Below are 19,064 nucleotides of genomic sequence, written 5' to 3' on the forward strand. Positions count from 1 at the left end.
CTGTAACCCCATTGCTATGGAGTATAGAGAAAGGAGGATCCCTGGGGCTTCCTAGTCTTCAGTCTTGTTCCAGGTTCAGTGAGAGACCCTGTCTCAAGGGAATAAGGCAGAACATAATATACCAGAAAAACCAATATCTTTCTCTGCCTTCTACAAATTCGCACAGACTTGCACAAGCTTACACACATACATTTCTTTAAAGTCTTACATGCATAACTAAGAGTCAACTAACAATATTGATAATAGTTTCTTATTAATAAAGTCTTCAAACTGGAAACAATTGGTACATTTTAATTGTCATTTATGTTTGTAGGTTTCTCTCTTGTTTTGTCTTTTTTTTTTTTCTATTTCTTTTTAAAGAAGCTCAATAATTTGCCCTCTAATTTCCCCTTAGGGTGGACTATGCTAGTTTCCTTCCAAAATCATTTAATATGTCATGAGTTCTTAACTGTGAAAACAGAATCAGTTGGCTTGGTATGGGATAGGACTGTCTTCATGGGTGATGTAGTACTCACACCTTTTCAGAGTCCCAGTGGTCAGTCTCCTTTGTAAAATTAAAAATAGTCAAATGCAATGTGATAGACTTTAAGTGTTTGTAGTTTGACTTAGTTAATTCCTTTTTCTTTTTAAATGGCTGGTAATCATTTTGAAATGGAAGTAAAATGAAAACTTGAGATATTTTGGCAAAATTGTTTTAATCTGAGGTTCGTTGAAGGTGTTTCATTGATTTTTTTTTTATATTGTTCACATGACTTTAATTTATATTTCCCCTGCTTAACTATAAGTCTATACTTTTTTTGGACTTTAATTGCAAAACCAATTTTGATCATTGTAAATCAAAGTAGAAAAATAGAATTAAAACAAGTAGAAATTAAAGTCATTCATCATTTTGACTTGAGGACCACTGTCAACTTTCTATTTTCTCCAGAAATTTTGAAATTTATGTAGAAGTACCCATACGATTCTGTTTACAGTGAACTAAGAAGACTGTGAAAGATCAGAGATAGGCAAGATGGATCTGTGAGTCAGGTCACTTTGTTAGCATACCACCCTGCTGGAAAGGATGCATTGTGAAGAATACATACAACATGGTGCATGTGGTAGACATGCACTTGAGAGCTCTGCGATAGCCTCAGAGGTGGCTCACATGGTGGTCAGCGATGTCAATCAGTTTCTGCTGCAAACATCAGGCAGCAGGGGAAAGACAGCATCACACTCAGCAGCAGGTGTGTAAGCTCCGTGAGAAAAGATGATTTCTGGTACCTTTCCTATACATCTATGTTCCCTTTTGCACAGTTCTGGGGATCAAGCCAAGGCCCTTGTGTAGGTCTAGGCAAGAGCTCTGTCAGCAGCCAGTGTCCTCAGCCAGGCTTCATTTCTAACTGTGTTCTCAGGCTTGTGGAGGGCCTGGCCTTGCACATCACAGATACCAAACATGTATATTTTATGGATGTGATAGGCTCATTGATTGTATCTATCCTTCATTTGGGAAGTGTGTCATGAGTTGGTTTTTTTTTTTTTTTTTTTTTTTTTCTGTGTTCTCCTACTGTTAATTGCCATTGCTTTGGGGCTAATGGTTGGCTGCCTTCCTTTACCATATGTAATCTTTTGGCCTTATATTTTGTGAAAAATCAGCTTATGTCAATCATTTGATTAATATCTAGTCATCGTCTACCCAGTGCCAGACATGATACCTAAGGCAGGTGAGCCTTCAGAAGCATAGATTTTAGTTAACCATGACAGCAAGTATGGAAATGTATGCATAAGTAAGCCGATGAACCAAGTAAGATGTTATGGCACTTCAGCCAATGTCAAGATGTCAGGAGACTGCTCAAAGCACATGGCATTGGCTTGAGATTGGAATGGTAACACAGTCATGGGATTTTCTTGGTGAAAGTCATTCCCTGTAGTCACAAGCAAGGACAGTGTTCCAAAGTAAGAGCAGACAGCAAGACTTGGGGTAGAGAACAGGCCACCATGGCTCCAAACGTGTGAGCCAATTCCCATCAGAATGAAATGAACTACCAAAACTAGGAGTGATCATAGATGTCCCAAGCCTTTTGAGAAACAGGGTTAGTAGGACCAATAACCCAGTTTTACTGTGTATGTTTTAGCATGTGACTTAGCATGCCTATGTTGACTAACAGTGGACATGCACCTGTAATTCCAGGAGAAGCCAGGCTAGTGGTGCAGTTTCAAGATCCTCAGAATACAACTAACTCTTGAAGCAAGAAGATAGGGGGATATCACCAGGAAGAAGTGTTGCTAGAGAAGAAAGGGCTGAGGTTGGAGCCCAAGGTTAATTCTGTTAGAGGTCTACTAGAGGAGAATTCAACAAAGAAAGCTTGACCATAAACTGCCAGAGTCATTCTGATAGGACACAAGCATACTGAGTATTTTCAGACCCCAAGAGAAAGTCTTGACATAATGTTAACGGTGTGGATAACAGTGAAAACTGAGGACCACATATTTGCATTGATGGGTTTAATAAGAGCAGTTCAGTGGATTGAAGGAGCTGTAAGAGAGAATGAGAGGAAAGGAAATGGAGACGGCAGGAAAGAGTCTCCTTGAGGCCTCTTGTGCAAAGTGCAAGCAAGGTGTGGTGCATTCACTAGAGAGGGACTTGTGATTTACGGTGGGTTTTTCTAGGGTACACAGCGCATCACAAGAAGGTAAGAGAACGTGATGCTTATGCAGCCAGATTGGTGGAACTGAAGAGGAAATGAGTTCTGGTCAAAGGGGGCCATTGTCTTTTTGAACTAGTAAGATGTTACCAACCCCAGATGAGAATTGCAGTATGTATTGGAGGTTCAGTGACAGAGAAATGTGTCAAACAGTATGGAGAGCAGGAGTGGTGTTTTTGTTTCTCCCTTCCCTCCCCATTTGTACGTGAGTGTATGGGTACGTGTATGAATTATATATGTGTGTAAGCCGTCTGACACTGATATGTGTCCAATGGAAATTCAGATACGGAAATACTTTAGTATATAACTATTGCTCATATACAAATGTGGAGAACTTAGCTATAATTGTCATTGTGTTATGCTGCATGTACATGTATGTATGTGTGTGTTCATATCACTGTGATCACACACATACACATTCAGAGAGAGGTGTTTTCTCCATGAGTGACAAGTGATAAAATGCTGGTTCGAGACGAGCACTGGGCTGGGGTGTAGTTAGGCACGGAACATGTGGCTGTGGTATAGGATGGTCCTTTGGGGTTCATGTGATCAGTGTTTATGAAGTTGGAGAGTCTTGGTTGACCTTTGTTTTTCCCTGTGTGTAGTGACTTGTTTCTTCAGTGTCATCTGCTATAAATTGATGACAGATTCATTGGCTTTTGCCTAAGATTTTCCTGGTTTTAGGGCTGAAAGTACTAATCACAGAGAAAATTCTCACCGCCCTAGCTGTAAGACAGGTTATTAGTTTTCTATCAGCTGTTTTGCTGTGCACATGTGTGGATCAGAAGGGTATGAAAGACAGATGTATGAATATGTTAAAAGTAAAATGTCAAGAATTAGGAAAATGCTACAAATACTGAGTATTAGATTAAGACCCGTTCTGCTTAGTATTAGAGTTTTCAGGAACAAAATGTAATATTGTCCTAAAAGAAATCATTGTCTCTTCCCGACGAGTCATTGGGGAGTGTGGCATCTTTTCACCATAAATGAGTCAATATTTTAGCATTAAAAGTTTTCACATTAAAGGGGCTGGGAAGGGAGGCATTTGTAAGAATGCAGTGCCACAGTCTTCACTGGACTGACATTTCTATGAAGACAAATTTGGTTTTTCACAAGATTCTCGGTGCCTCTTAGTAAATACTCACTAGATAAATCAAATTAATGAGGAAGGTATGGAGATGAGCATGGAGATAGAGATGAGTTAGTTTAAGCTAGGGCATTTGTTGCTACTAATAGCTACCATTTATTTAAACTTAATTTGTGCCAGCCACTGTTCTAAGTGAGTTACATGCATTGACTCATTTAATCCTTACGTTATTACCTCTATTTTTTATAGTTAAAGAAACTGAAGTACTTTGCCCTGATTAATGGAGGGCTAGGATTTTGAATCCTGACAGTCCAATTCCACAGCTGGAACTCTCTGGGGCAGTGGTTAAGAACGCTTTTTCTTGGAGAAGACCTGGGTTCAGTTCCCACGATGCACATAGTAGGTCACAGCCAACTACAACTCCAGTTTCAGAGAGACCCAGGGCTCTCTTCTGGCCTCTGCAGACACTAGGAACGAATGTGGTACATGTAATAATATACATGCAGGAAACCACTCATACAGATTAAAGTAAAATAAATCTTTAAATATACTATGTTGATTTTTGACTTGGATGACACAGCAACATGTCTGTCCTAACTTCATCCTCCATGGGAAGAAAGGACCTTGCCTTTGCTTTGCAGCCCAGTGCTTGTATTTATTCTAAGCCTGACAAAACGCTGCTTTGTTTGGACTTCACCTCAGCTCCACTCCTCTCCAAATAGTGAATCCTGTAATAACTGCCTTGTCCTGCATTTGCTGAGATGGTCCAAGATTCCTCTGGTGTGCGATTTCCTCGTTTGCAGTGCATCAGAGAACCTGATTTTGTGAGATTAAAGATCTGTTTCTTTGGTTTTAAACTTGCTTGCGCTAGAACACTGCCAACTCTTAAGACCCAGTTTGAACAGAATATAAAGACAGATCAAGATAAGTGTTTCCATTGAAGCTGGCTAGTGAGCACATGTCCACTTGGGCTTCATGCTCAGTGAAAGGACAAGCTCAGGACCCCCAAGACCAAGTTCTCAGCACACAGATGATTTATTGCCCCAGAGGGACAGAGGACATAAGGGACAAAGAAAGGAGATAAAGGGAGAAGGGGAAGGAAAGGGGGCAGGGGTATTTGTCCCCACAGGGACTGCTTCTGGATAGAAAGGAGACAGGTAGGCGGAAAATGGCACTTTATAAAGGTGTACAGGGAACCCCGTGTTAGGGTGAGGTGTTTAATTTTGATTGGCATGTTAATTGGGGCAACCAAAGGGGGCTTCTGTTTGTTGGACTTCAATACTTTAATAGCTGGACCTTGGTAGTCAGCCTCAGGAGGAGGAAGTGGTCAAATACAGAAAGAGACCTTGGTGGTTAACTTATGGAATATGTGGTTTTTAGCAAGTCACATACTTGGGCTAGTGTCCCTTCACTCAAATTCTGACAAGGGGAATACTGTCTGCTACAGGCCTCTTAGCTCTTCCTTCTTTGGTGACTTAAAGTCAGTCTTTCAAGTTGCGTATAATTACTTGTATCACTTGTAGCACCAGTTACTGGAGTAGGATATAAATGCAGATAAGTGATTTATTAGCTGTCAGCTATAGGAGTAAGTCTCCTAAATGAGAACACTCACCCATTTCCAACCCAGGGAAAAATACTGACAGTGATGAGCAGGGAAAGTCATGGGGCGGGGTGGATTTTTGTTCCTGTGAGAGCAGCATGCGTTAAATAGCAGAACAGAATCTGAAAGTGATGAGACTCCAGTAAGACTTCATTCCACCATTTTCCCAGAGTAGTGTTTCATGAGCCTTCTTTCCTGTCAGCTCTGGTTGTAGTTTTTTGCCTGTAGTTGGTGAGGCACTCTGCTTTGTGTTTCCTCACGAGGGATGGGTGTTCGGGGAATGCACTTACCTGGTACCTGTGCACTGAGGCAGATCCCCGGTCACCAGTTGTTTCTCTGCACTGCCTTATGGGTAGAGTTGTTCTTGCGTCACCTACGTAACTCTTCAAAGCAGGGTTGGTGCTTTTCATCCAGGCTGACAGTTCTATACAGAGTATTTACCTCCTAAAGTTCTTGATGCTTACAAATAAAGTGACCGAGGATCTTTTATTTTATCTACACTTTCTTCCTCTTTCCCACCTGTGTGTCTCAGTGATCAGCTGCAAAAATGTTTACTTATTAGCTCTTTAATTTTAATGCTACAACGTTGGGAACGAGAAACCTTGTATATGTTCTATAGTCCATGTTCAAACGTTTCTGTTCTAGGACCATTTATTAGTATAGTATACAGCCTGATATCCACCCTCTTAATGAATTTAGGTATCTAAAACAGTCTTGTTGCTATAAGAAGACTGTTATACAAAACAGTTTGTGACTATGTATGATTGAAATTTGTAGCCTTTGAACATCAGCTCCTCACCCCACCCCTCCTCCAGTTTTTGGTAGTGATCATTCTATTTTCTATTAGATTGGCTATTTTTAATTCTTGGTGCAAGTTAGAATCCTGTAGAACTTTTCATTTAGCATATTAGCCTTCAGTTCCATTCATGTTAGCTGTTAATGAAAAAAAAACAGTTTCATTTTATTTATTTTTTTTATTTTTTATTTTTTGGTTTTTCAAGACAGGGTTTCTCTGTGGCTTTGGAGCCTGTCTTGGCACTAGCTCTGTAGACCAGGCTGGTCTCGAACTCACAGAGATCCACCTGCCTCTGCCTCCCGAGTGCTGGGATTAAGGCGTGCGCCACCATCACCCGGCTAACAGTTTCATTTTAAACGGAATAAGGTAGTCTTCTGGAGCCATTTTGAGTGACCTAGTCCCAGGAACACAGATTTAGGTTACCCTGATTTCCATGTTCCAACATGGAAGCAGTTTCACAAGGTTTTTATAGTTTTGCAGAACAAAGGAAGTCATAAATCAAAGCAAGCTTAAAATGCATTGGTGGTGTCTTAGGGTGTCTATTGCTGTGAAGAGACACTATGACCATGGCAACTCTTATAAAGGAAAACATTTAATTGAGGATGCTTACAGTTTCAGAGATTTAGTCCATTATCTTCATCGTGGGACATGGCAGCATGCAGGCAGACATGGTGCTGGAGAAGGAGCTAAGAGTTCTACATCTTAATCCCTAGACAACAGGAATCAACTGAGTGTAGTTTGAGCATAGGAGACCTCAAAGCCCACCCCTACAGTGATACACTTCTCCAACAAGGCCACACCTCCTAATAATGTCACTCCCTTCACGGGGCTTTTTATTTTTTTCAATCCATCATAGGTGGATATACCAAAGAGGTGGGCATAGTTAGATGGGGAAGCTATTCTGTAGGACTAAGATGCTGTCTGATGACATTCTTAGATTTTGGATTGGTAGAAGCTAGTGGTCTGCTAAGTTAGTAGATTCTAAAAAAGATTTTTATTCATTAGCACAAGATATTAGTTTCATTACAGAATGGAGCAAGGATGTTCAGCTTCTGAACCTGCAGAATCCCATTCTCTACATGGCACTGAAAGTCCATTTGGTCCATCAATCTCTGTACAGACTCCTTCAGGAGTTTTTGATTCACAGCCAGACATAGCTGCTTTTCAGGAATTTTTGTAGCAAGGCACATGACAGGATTTCCATTTTATTTTATGGCTGAATGGTATTTCAGTGTGTGTGTGTGTGTGTGTGTGTGTGTGTGTGTGTGTGTGTGTGTGCTTATAACATTGTTTATATATCCCATTTATTTGTCAGTGGATATGTGGGTTGTTGCTACCTCAGTTATTATGAACAATACTGCAATGAACAAGAAGATGCAAATACTCTTAGATCCTGTTTTCATTTCTTTTGAATATCTGCTCAAAAGCAGTGTTACTGGATCATATGGATCTGATTTGGGGAAACCTCTGAATTGTTTTCTATAGTGTTACAGGGAGCCCTGCGGAGATGACCACTCAGACACGGTTTCTACTAGATGAAAGTCTTAATTGCCGGCTACTGGCATTACACACAGATATTTAGGTCCTAAGTGTAGCCCAGGGGTCCACAGCACAGGGTTTTTTGAAGGCAAAAATCACATCCTGGCGGCTCTCTTGACAACTGCAGGGGGACTTTGCAGAAGCAAGCAGTTTAACAGAAGCTATCTGTGGTGGCATCTTGACTTCAGGGTCCAAGGATAGAGTTTGGTAGTTTTCCATGGAATTTTCCATCGAGATAAAATTACTGATAAGCCTGAAATGGCCTCAGCAAAAATACAAGATAGAGGACCTCTGTGTTCTTTGCCCTGTCACATTCTCCACTGGTTCTGTGGGCATGAATCATATCGTTGACTTTGCTCCATTTTAGGGGGCATAGTTAGTAGCTGAATTTATTCTTTGGTTGATATAGCTGACATTGCAGTTGAGGATGTAGGTCCTATTGTTAGCTTGCTCAAAATAAAATTCAACTGCCAGCCTGGCAAAAAAGGTGGTCAGCAATGGGAACCAGTAAACAGAGACTAATACCAAATACTTGAGTGTAGTCCCAACCAGGTGGAATACTTTGATTTGGCTATAAACTGGCAGAGTAGGCTCCCCATTGAGAGGGCCAGGCAAATACCATGGCAGGTCCCTAAGAACTCAGTTAAGAATTAGGCCTCAGTTCCAGCCTCCTGAAACTGAACAAGTCAGTTTCTGAGGAAAAAACAAAATGCAGTCAGTCACCGTGACAACACACACACACACACACACACACACACACACACACACACACACACCCCCCCCCCCCCCAGTAAGGACAAGGAGAATCTCCTTTACTAGACAGGACCAACTCCCCTCCTCCCATCAGGTACCTCAAAGCAATAACGGAATAAGGACAAAGCCTGGGACTTGTCCAGACTTGTCCAAGAATGGAAACCCTATAGTCTTAGCCCACTCCTGCTAGCCCTAACCAATTAGAAACATGCTGATATGATTGTCACTTGCATAAACCAATCCTAGATAGAATGATCACACTGCTTTTAGAATTCCTTTAGTTGTGTATGAAAGATCCTGAAAACTTTTCTTTTGTTCCCCCACCACCGTTTTTGCCTTTGTGTTGGATACGCAGTCCCAGCATGCTTAGTACCTTCTCAAGATAATAAACGCTCTTGCTGATTGCATACATGGATGGTGGTCTTCTATGGGACTTTTCCAGGACCTTAACATCCCTAACAATAGTAGCTGTACAATTTCATATGCTTATCAACCATATCCAAGAGGTCCAATTTCTTGGCATCCTCAGAAACACTAATTGTAATTTCAAATTTTAAAGATTGACAAATGAAAATTGTATATATTTATAGTTGTACATAAGATGTTTTATCTTTATACATCTTGTGAGAATTGCATGCTTGGTCACTCTTCATTAAATTTTTAATGGAGTTATTTGATTGCTTGCTTCCTATATTTTAGACAGTAGCCTCTTACCAGGTGGGTGGTCTGCAGGTGTTTTCCTTCGTTGGGTAGGCTGCCTTTTCCAAGTCTATTGTTCTTTCCAACTTTCCAATGCACAGATTATAGTCACACTGTTCTTATTTTTGTTTTGTTGTTGTTCTCTGTGTTTTTGGCCTTGTTTTGATATCATTTGCTAAGAACAATGCTACGAATGTTTTTGCCTGTTTTTCATAGGAGCTTTTCAATTTCTAGTCTTGCATTTAAGTTTTTAATCCATTTCTGAGTCAATTTTAATCTCTGTATGTGAACTGTGCTGGTTCATATTTTTTTTTTTTTTTTTGGATGTGTGGACATCCAGTTCTCTCGGCACCATTTGTTGTAAAGACTGCCATTTTCCTGTTGTATAATTTGGGCACCCTCTGAAAGGGTTTTTGATCAGATGTGCATGAGTTATTACTAGACACCCTAGCTTTTCCATTGGTATGTAGCTCAGTCCTGATCTTCCTAAGGGTGAATCTGCTTTCTTGCCTTTTCCAACTTCTGAAGTAACATTCCCAAACTACTGCACCAGTTGTCAATTGTCTCCCACAGTCAGGATGGTAGCCCTATCTTAGAGTCATCACTTTTCCTGTCCCTGAAAACCCCTTTCCCACATAACATTCATCAGTTTCTGGGACAAAGACCCCTGAGGACCATCATTGAATTTTCATCTGTGTGTTATAGTTAACGTTTATTGAATATTTCCTGTATGTTAGGTATAATCTTATACTGTATTTGTTCTAAGAACTTCACATGACTATATTTTTCTGCCTCTTTTGTGATTCTTCATTCATTACATGGTCCGCTTGTCAGCCTACCTGTTTATTTCAGGGTTTTGTTTTGTTTTTCAAACAGGATTTCTCTGTAGCTTTGGGGCCTTCCCTGGAACTAGAGCTCTTATAAACCAGGTTGCCCTCGAACTCACTGAGATCCACCTGCCTCTGCTCCCTGTTGGACCCCCCCCCCCGGGATTAAAGGCCTGCCTGGCTTATCTCAGGTTTGTTTTGTTGTTGTTGTTTTATGGGGCAGGAGAGTGTGTGGGAGGGATGTGGTGTTACAACTCTGAGGGGAAAGGTATTCTGGCAGTTGGGAGCCAAGGAATACCACAACATCAAACCTCACACAAGGGGTTTATTGGGAAAGACACAGAAGAATGCCTGTCTCTGCTCAGGTGAGAAGCAACAAAGAATTGAACAGGAGGGCAGGATTTATATAGGGTTTCTTGAGGGTGGAGCTTTCCAGAGTGGCCCAGATTGGTGGGATTCTTTGGCCTGATCTTGGGGTGAGCTCAAGAATTGGTGGGATTCTGTGCCCTAATCATGGGGTAAATTCAGGAATTGGTGGGATTTTGTGACCTGAACCTTGGATTTTTCCCCCTGTAAGGCTGAGCTCGCCACCTGCATCTGGAGATGCTGGAAGCAGCCGCTATGGCCATTAGAGTAGTCTGGGTGAGGGTAGAGCAGTGTGGTGGCAGGGCCTGGCCACTCATGCCTCAAGGAGTCTACAGGTGCCTCTTCTGAAATGTGAATTCATGTCTTATTCAAAAACTGATGTAGAATTGAAAAGCAATCTAGGAAGTTATTTCATTTAACTTTCTGCCCTTCGTTGTCCTAGCTAAATGTGTTAGGAACTTTTTCCTTGTTTGCTTATCTTTGGAATTTCATACAAGCTTTGAAGAAAGTTCTCTGAGTCAGCTATTCTACTCATTTGGTTTACTAATTCATAAGCTGTGTTTTCTTTTTTTCCTACCTAAATTTACATACCCCAGTTACCTTACTAACTGAAGGTGTGGAAGCTTTCTTTGAATTTTGACATGGTTTAACTTGTATATACTCATAATCATAGGGGTGATATATTTGGGTCAGTAACACTTCATAGGAAACAATGTTGAAACTGAAGCCACTAATATGAAAAGGGGGAGTAAATGGCCCAAAGTACAGGGCTTACCAGTTGTTGCTTAACACTAGCCCCAGCGTTGTTGTTCTCAACTGATGTCCCCTGGAGGAGCTGTGTGCTCCTGTGTATGGATCCACTCAGATGTGTCGCATGCTAAGGATATGGAAGTCAGGTAGGCATGATCCGTCCTAGAGGACTGTGTTCTAGTGAGGATGTAGACACAGACATGATGTGTGTGGAGATGACTGTATAGTTAATAGGTTACTGTAGTTCATAGAGAAGACCCTGCTAAGGTGGCTGTGTGATACAGGAGCCCTGGTCTTACATAAGTGTGTCTTCACCTTATGGGAGGAGATAAGACTCGCTTGTCGTTCAGTTGTCTCATTAAACGCCCTTCCTCCTCCTGTCTCTCCTCACACTGCCCATAGATCGTTTTCTCTGTAATGACCACTAATAACTGTTAGGTCTCCCGAGAGAGAAAGCTTCAGCCGTTGAGTGTTGTGCTGACTAGATCAACCTTGACCATATACAGCTCTTGCATGGGACTGCAGACAGTAATATTCCAGGACAGGTGACAAAGCAAATGTTCAGACCCTCCAAAGTATGTCACATGTCCATGAAACTAACTTGAATTTCTTCCCAATAAACTAAAGATCAGGAATTCTTAAAGGGGTGTGTAATGAACACACACGGGGACTGGGTGATGTGAATTTTTGAGAATTCCTGTTCTCCTTTAGGGACTTATGATTTTGCACACATAGACTTAAGTAACTAAGGTCCTGACACACCATCTCCTCTCCACTACTTTTTTCCTTGTAATTAGGACATAGAGTGAGGAGGGATTGAGCTGAGTTCGGACGGTTCCTGACTAGGCTACTTCAAGTCAATAAGAAAACACCATGGCCAGAAATGTCAGGGCTTCTTACTCTGACAGTCTCATGCTTCGATGTGAGCAGTCATGGGTAGAGCTGTCTTTTTTACTTTGCCATTAATATCCATTTTATTTGACTGTCCATGGGTTATTATACTAATCATCGAGTTGCTTTGGTTTAGGTATGAGTGCCCCTTTATTTCCTCTCTCTCCTGCCTCTGGTTCACACTACCCTCCCTGCACTTGTGTTTCTCTCCATGCTCGCTCAGTAGTCACAGCTTGTGATAGATAGTGCTGTGAGATTGCCAGGTCTTATTTTGAAGAATTTGGACAAGCAGGGCGCAGGGCTTACAATTTGCTAATAGTTTAGCCTCTCTCAGCCTTCCACTGTTGGGAAAGGGCTAAGCGGAAGAGGCCTGTGCACAGGGGTCACCCTTAGGCACACTGCTAGACTGTGGGCCCTTCCAGCACTGTAGAGATCACCACCCTCATGTACCCAGGGTTAGGTCTTCCTCTAACTTGACAATTGGCTCTTTATGCTGAATGTTAGTGATTCTCCTGTCTCTTCTCCATTGGCCTGTCTAAAGGTGTGTGGCTACCACAACCAGCCAGATGTTGTTTGGTAACAAGGAAAGGAACGGCTATTTCCTACTGAAGACTATTTATAATATGTATTTCCTTGATAATGCCCAAGGTGTGATAGTACTAGCAGTAAATGTCTGTATGGAAACTATTACCCTGCCAGGCTTTTTCCAGGTGTGCAGCCCTGTGAGGTCAGTTGTCTTTTTTACTGAGCAGGAAATCAGTACAAAGAGATAAGTAATTTGTCTAAGCTTGTATGCCAAGTGAACAGAATTGGAACCCAGAAGTCTGGGGTGGACACTTGTACTTTTCACTGCAGTGCTGTGTTCCTCTCAAGTAAGGTTGGAATTGTTATTAAAAGTGATGCCACTAATGAACTGGTTGCATTGGATATAAAATTTATAACTATGTTATAGTTAATCATAAGTTTGTTATCTTCACATGTTTTAAAGTAAATGAACATTTTGACTCTTACCAACATACTTGCTTTGTGTCCTAGGAGAAGACTTTGCGGTTGTACAGCAAGAGATCATTATGATGAAAGACTGCAAACACCCAAACATTGTTGCTTATTTTGGAAGCTATCTCAGGTACATTGTTTATTTTCATTTTGAAAACGGTAATGATTCCATCACTAATTCACCTAACAGAATAGCATTGACTCCAGTGCTGTGATTCATGCTTAGAGGATTAGGGTCTTCTCTTCTCACAGAGTGGAATTTTTCTTTAGACCTGTTGTGCTGATTCTGTGCAGTGTCACCGTCTTGTGACTGCGGAATGCTGGGTGTGGTTTTGGCGAGGAAGCTGTCTGCTGCCCCTTTCGTCTAGGCTTAAGAGTTCAGTCAGGAGCATTCATTCCCAAAGTAACTTTTTTGTTTGTTTAAGGGATTTTTTTTTCTGTGTCCTACTTCTGGTTTCATTTTTGCTTCGTTTTGTTCTAAAGACTAGAAACTATAATTATTTCTACAACATACTTTTCCAGGACCCAAAGTGAACTTTTGACTCTGTGCTCAGCTCTTGTGTTGTTTGAGCAGGTCACATGTCATGGAGAAGACCCTTAAACAAACCTGGCTCTTCTCACTGTCTGCACAGTGAGTCTGACACCGTGACCTAGTTGCTTTTAAGGTGTCTCTTAACAGGAAGGTTGGAGAATGTTTTCCTCTGCTCCTGGCAGGGGGCCACTATGCCTGTTACACATGACCCACATACAGAGCATGTTGAACACAGGGTAGAGCCCCTGGGGAGTTCTGGCCCTTGTCTCCTCCTTTGTTAAAAGCAAAGTGAGCCAGCTTTCCTCACCCTGTTCGAGTCTGTCAAACTGGGTAGGTTGGATGGAGACAGGAAAGCGATCACTAGTCCTCTCACATCGGGTAGGTGTGTGCCATGTACAGTTCCAGATGTTTTGGTACTCCTTCAGTGGGGAGTGGTTCGAATAGCAGCCCAAAAGGTACATCTTCAGTACCTGTCCTGTGGCAGGAAGTGGGCCCAGAGGGGCAGTTACTGTCTGTATCAGCTTGAAGAAACATCTCCTAAAATCATTTAAATTTATGGTGCTAGTAATTGATTCCAAATACAGAAAGAATCACCATTGCAAAAGGACTCATTCACCTGCTGCTGCTGGTCCTGACAGAGTGCCTGACCTGGACTCTACTCAGACAGCGTTCCAGATGTTCTTGGCCAGGCTGGTCTTCTGAGGAGAGCTGTTGTGCTTCCCTGGGCACCTGGGTCTAATCATGTTTCCCAAGCACTGTGGGGCATGCAAAACCAACTACTTATATGCCGCCCTTCATGTGGTAAAATGACCGTGGTCTGTGATATACAAGTTAGGGGCTTGATTGAAAATGTCAGAATCTACAATGTAATTTATGATAAGTTATTTCGTCATTGGGTGTCTCCATCTCTTCCTCGGTAACATGGAGGTGCTAGCACCTATGTGATGAGGCACCCATGAGGACTAAGTCCATGTGAAATGGGAAGAGTGGTGCGGAGGATGGGATGCGAAGCTCACTGGATGTCACCGCTGCCGCCGCCAGCTGCGCTCGCTGTTCTGAAAGTCCCATCTCATCACTTCCTCCGTTAGCCGTATGCTTCTTACTATGTTATTTCCAGCTTAAAAACAAGATGCTTGGAAGGGTTGAGCATCAAGTTTGCTTTTATTTTATTTTTGTCCAAATGTAAAGATTATAGTGAAGTTCTTTTCCTTAAACCAAAATTAAAACAAAGTTAGGGTCCTTTTGAAAAATAAGACCTGAGTTCTTTTGGTGTTAGGGGATGTAATGTGAGGGTGCCGCTTCAGCTGTGTCCCACTGTACAGACATTGCTAGTGAAAATGACAGGAGAGCAAATGGAGGAACAGAGAACACATCCTTCCTTCCTTCCTTCCTTCCTTCCTTCCTTCCTTCCTTCCTTCCTTCCTTCCTTCCTTCCTTCCTCTAGCTCTCTTCTGCTGTCTTCTTGATTCCTGATTAAGTACAGACTGGGACCAAAGAGGGGCATGGAATCCTAAGAATTAGGTCTGTATTGTGTTCAGGCTGGAGAGAACTGAGAGATCTTGTCGCCCAGCCCATTCTTTCTCAGACGAGAAAACAGGGCGTAATAGAACCTTTCTTCTTGAGGCTCGGTTGCTTGTTACTGGCAGGATTTAAACCTGGCTCTGCCCATTCCCTCACTGATACCTCTTTGCAGAAACAACTGATTTTAAAAATGACAAGGGGTTTGGAGCTCAGTACACCACCTCCAAAACACTCTATAACAGCCCTCTTCTGTTGCTGCTGTTGAAGTGTATTATAACAGATTTAGACAAAGGGATGGAGGGAGTGCATGAGGGATTTGACTTCTGACAGACCTGCCCTTGGGGATCAGAGTCAGCCCATGATTTTCTCAGTAGATGCCCAGGGCATAGTTAAGTTCCAGAAGTCCCCTTTCTAGCAGCTGTCTGCACTCCTTTCATGGAGAGATCCTGTCTGAGCTCCAGCAGAGCTGAATACTTGATGTCCCAACAGGCTACTTATCACCATTGGCATGAGGTGTAACAAGAACTACAGAGACTAAGTGTTCTCCTGGTGCCTTAAAATTAAGAAATAGGATGCTACATATTTAGTGCACATTGTCTGAATGTTTGTGTTTTTCTTGAAAGAAAAAAAGAATTAAAGCACCAAAGACTTATCCCTTAACCCCATTATAACCCAAGTATAATTGTTAGTATACAGTTACTCTTTAAAAGAAACCTTGATGCTGGAGCATATAAATGTGAAGAGTTCAAGGGCAGTAGAGTTGTTTGTGCAGATCTTTCCCTCTCCTTTCCCTAGCGTGAGCACAGCCGTGCTGTCTCGATCAGATGAAGACATGAACATCAGATCAATACTCTTGGCAGATCAAACATTTCATTTGGGTCTCACCAATTGTCTGCCAATGTATCTTCATATGGTGAGGAGATTGGGACTTGGGAAAACATCAGACTGTGGGGTTGCTGCATAGTATATTGGTCACTTTATATTCCCTAAGGAGAGAGCCCGCTGAATGGCTTACTGCCTTATGTTTTCGAGTATCTATTTTAAAATGAACCAAAAGATTTCAAATTTGACTCCCAGTTAATGAGCGCATGTGAAAATGTCCAGCAGTTACTGAACTTTGTATTTTTCACATTGGTGACTTAAGTTGAAGTTGAGTTGTCTTTGTGACTACAGAGGTGCAACCACTGGTGGCCAGGTCTCTCTCCAGGGAAGAGCAGTTTCGGGTGCATTCCCAGGGGTGCTGATTCTTAGTGGTCCTGCTCATAGCTCTTGTTTTACTGTTTAAGTATGCTGTGTGTGTGAACACTATAACTCACTCATAGTTATTAATTACTTTTCCAAAGTCTGTGGTGTGTGGGAAGATGAAAAGGTAGAGTGAGACTTTCAGATCAGTAAATAGTTGTTAGAACTTTTGTTGTTGTCAATTCTAATGAACAGCAAAATGGAAAATTAAAATAGTGAGAGGCACCCCACCTACTCTGTCTTTGTTTGCTTATATAGGTGTAAGATAGAAATGTTAATTTTTTTAAAAAAAAGCTTCTACACATTTATTGAAGCAGCACATCTATTCCAGTTCAGATACCTAGCCATAAAGACCCACAGCTTGTTGGCCTGCATGAAGTGGGCCTATTGACTCCGCTCTATCCTGTAAGACAGACGGTGTGGCGAGTGACCTAGTGCCTGCAGATTTGTCATCACAGCCAAGACACTTGTCAGACAAGAGTCATTCTTCTAATTCTAACTGCCTAAACTTTTTCATTTTTTATAATAGAGATTTTAACCAAGTGGAATGCTATGAATGTAAAGCATTTTTAGTGTATTTAAATAGTGTCAGCATGTATAGTCCATAGGTTTTCTTTGCCTGTATAAACTAGAAAGTCACCGCATAGCGTAAATACACACTGCATGTTAGTAAGAAGAATCAGGGAACGGAACTGTTTTAAGTGGAAGCCAGTGGCAGTGAATCTGAAAGACAGCAGAGAGCGTATCCCTGGTAGCTCCTCCTGTGTGGAGAACTGTTTTCAAGCTGGAGAGGGCAGGCAAAGCATTTGAGGTGGAGCTGAAGCATGACAGGTGAGGAGGGAATTACAAGGCAGCTAGACACTTTAAATGAATTTAAAGTTTAGATTTATATGAGCTCTGTCTCACACTGAACAGTTAGCAGATGTGATTGTCATCCACTATCAGTGGATGTCTTTTTTACAAATAGGAGAGACATTGAAAATTAGAGATAATCAATGACTAATTTGCAAAAGGAAGAAAGATGACTTCTAAAAAAAAATACAATCAAATCAAATGTCAGCCATTCCCCAGCAAACATCGTGAATAAATTATTAATCATGTCATCAGTGAGCACTTACAACTGGCGACCAGCCTGGCCTTTGTGGAAAGCAATACCAAATCAGTCCCATCTCGTTTTAATGTTTTTATTCTTGAAAAAGAAAAAAAAATAACTTTGCATCTTCTTTGAGTTCCTGGAACAATTTAAGGTAATTTAAATAAGGTAAATTGTAATACAAGTGAAGAGACAGCCCACAGATAGAGAAATCTTTGTTAGCTATTGATCCAGTGAAGAATTGATAATCAGAAATATCTAGAACTCCAGGGCTGGCAGAATAACTCCATTGTCTTGCAAGCACAATGTCCTGAGCTCAGCCCTGGAGACCCACTTGGAAATACCAGGCCTGATGGCTCATCTTGTAATCCCAGTGATGGGGATGCAGACAGGAGGATGGGCTGGCTTCCTTGGTGAGCTCAAGGCCAGTAAGAGACCCTGTCTCAAAAGAGGTAGGCAGTATCCCTGAGGTTTACACCGAAGTTTGTCCTCTGGCCTCCACATGCTTGTACATATATATCTACATTAATAAAAGAGATGGAGTATGGTGTCTCAGTAAAGAAGATAGCGGGTGGGTTCTATGAAGAATTTAAACATGTCTTTGTAGCAACCTCTAGTCAGAGGTGCCTTCCTCTTTTTGTATTAATTTTAAAAATTTATTATTTAATGTGCTTGAGTGTTTTGCCTGTGTATATGTATGTGCATCACATGTGTGTCTGGTGCCCTCAGAGGCCATGGATACCCTGGAACTAGAGTTACAGATGTTTGTAATCTAATATATGGGTACTGGGTATTGAACCCTGGTCCTCTGCACACGTGCTCTTAACCACTAAGCCAACTTCCCAGCCTTGCCTTTCTTATTTTGAATAAGACTACAGCCAGCCATTCTCAGAGTTCTTAAAACTGCCACTGGGCAGCCATCTGATATTTCTATGGGTTGCATTTGTTAATATGTACCATATCAGAAACAGCAACAGAAATGTATGCATTAGCTGTGGTGCTTATATATCCTTCCATGCATATGACATTATGTAAGATGTCAATTTTAAATGGTTTCTGATTTCTTTTGGGCTTTACTCTCTTGAGCCTTACCTTCTGGACCCATGGTACCTTGCTGTTCCACACTATCAAATTAGCTGATCTTTCCACTCTGGTTGCTCATGCAGTTGCTGTATGCCGCATGGTCTGCTGGAGCCAGCCAAGCCAACAGTTAGGTGTAGCTACTCCAGCTAGTCCTCCTATTAACACCAACAGCTCTGCTTTGTAATGCTCTGTTCATGTGGCACTCAGAGTAATGCTTGGTTTTAGCTACCACGTTTCGGGGGCAATGTCGATGAGCTAAGGATTATCCCGGTGAAGGTAACTGTACTGATGATCCCACAACTAGAATTGCTTTGTGGCACAACCCCAACATATTCTAGTTTCATCTCTAGCCGTTGTCTCTTGAGGTCCCATCGCCCAGCCTCTCCCGTATAGTGTCTTCTTTCAAGTGTCTGTTCCTTTGCACAGGCCTCTTCTCTCCTGCTTGAACTTCAAGACCCAGCTTGTAAGTTGTCTTCTCACAAAACCTTCCCTTAATTTACCAAGATATTTTCATCTCTGAGCTCTCATAGCACATTAATCCAAAATTCAGTAAACAACTTCTTTATAAAATGCCTGTAACTTAAAAAAATATAAATGTGTTATTT

General features: G+C 41.6%; 1 protein-coding gene across 1 annotated transcript in view; it reads left to right on the forward strand.

The window, feature by feature from the left end:
- Positions 1-19,064, forward strand: part of Map4k3 (mitogen-activated protein kinase kinase kinase kinase 3) — a 162,298-nt gene that overhangs the window by 57,998 nt on the left and 85,236 nt on the right. The window contains exon 3 of the mRNA XM_005360786.2: positions 13,028-13,118. Coding sequence (XP_005360843.1) covers positions 13,028-13,118 — 91 coding nt within the window. The remainder of the gene's footprint in view (positions 1-13,027; positions 13,119-19,064) is intronic.

Source organism: Microtus ochrogaster, linkage group LG3 (assembly GCF_000317375.1).
Source record: "Microtus ochrogaster isolate Prairie Vole_2 linkage group LG3, MicOch1.0, whole genome shotgun sequence".
Classification (NCBI taxonomy): domain Eukaryota; kingdom Metazoa; phylum Chordata; class Mammalia; order Rodentia; family Cricetidae; genus Microtus; species Microtus ochrogaster.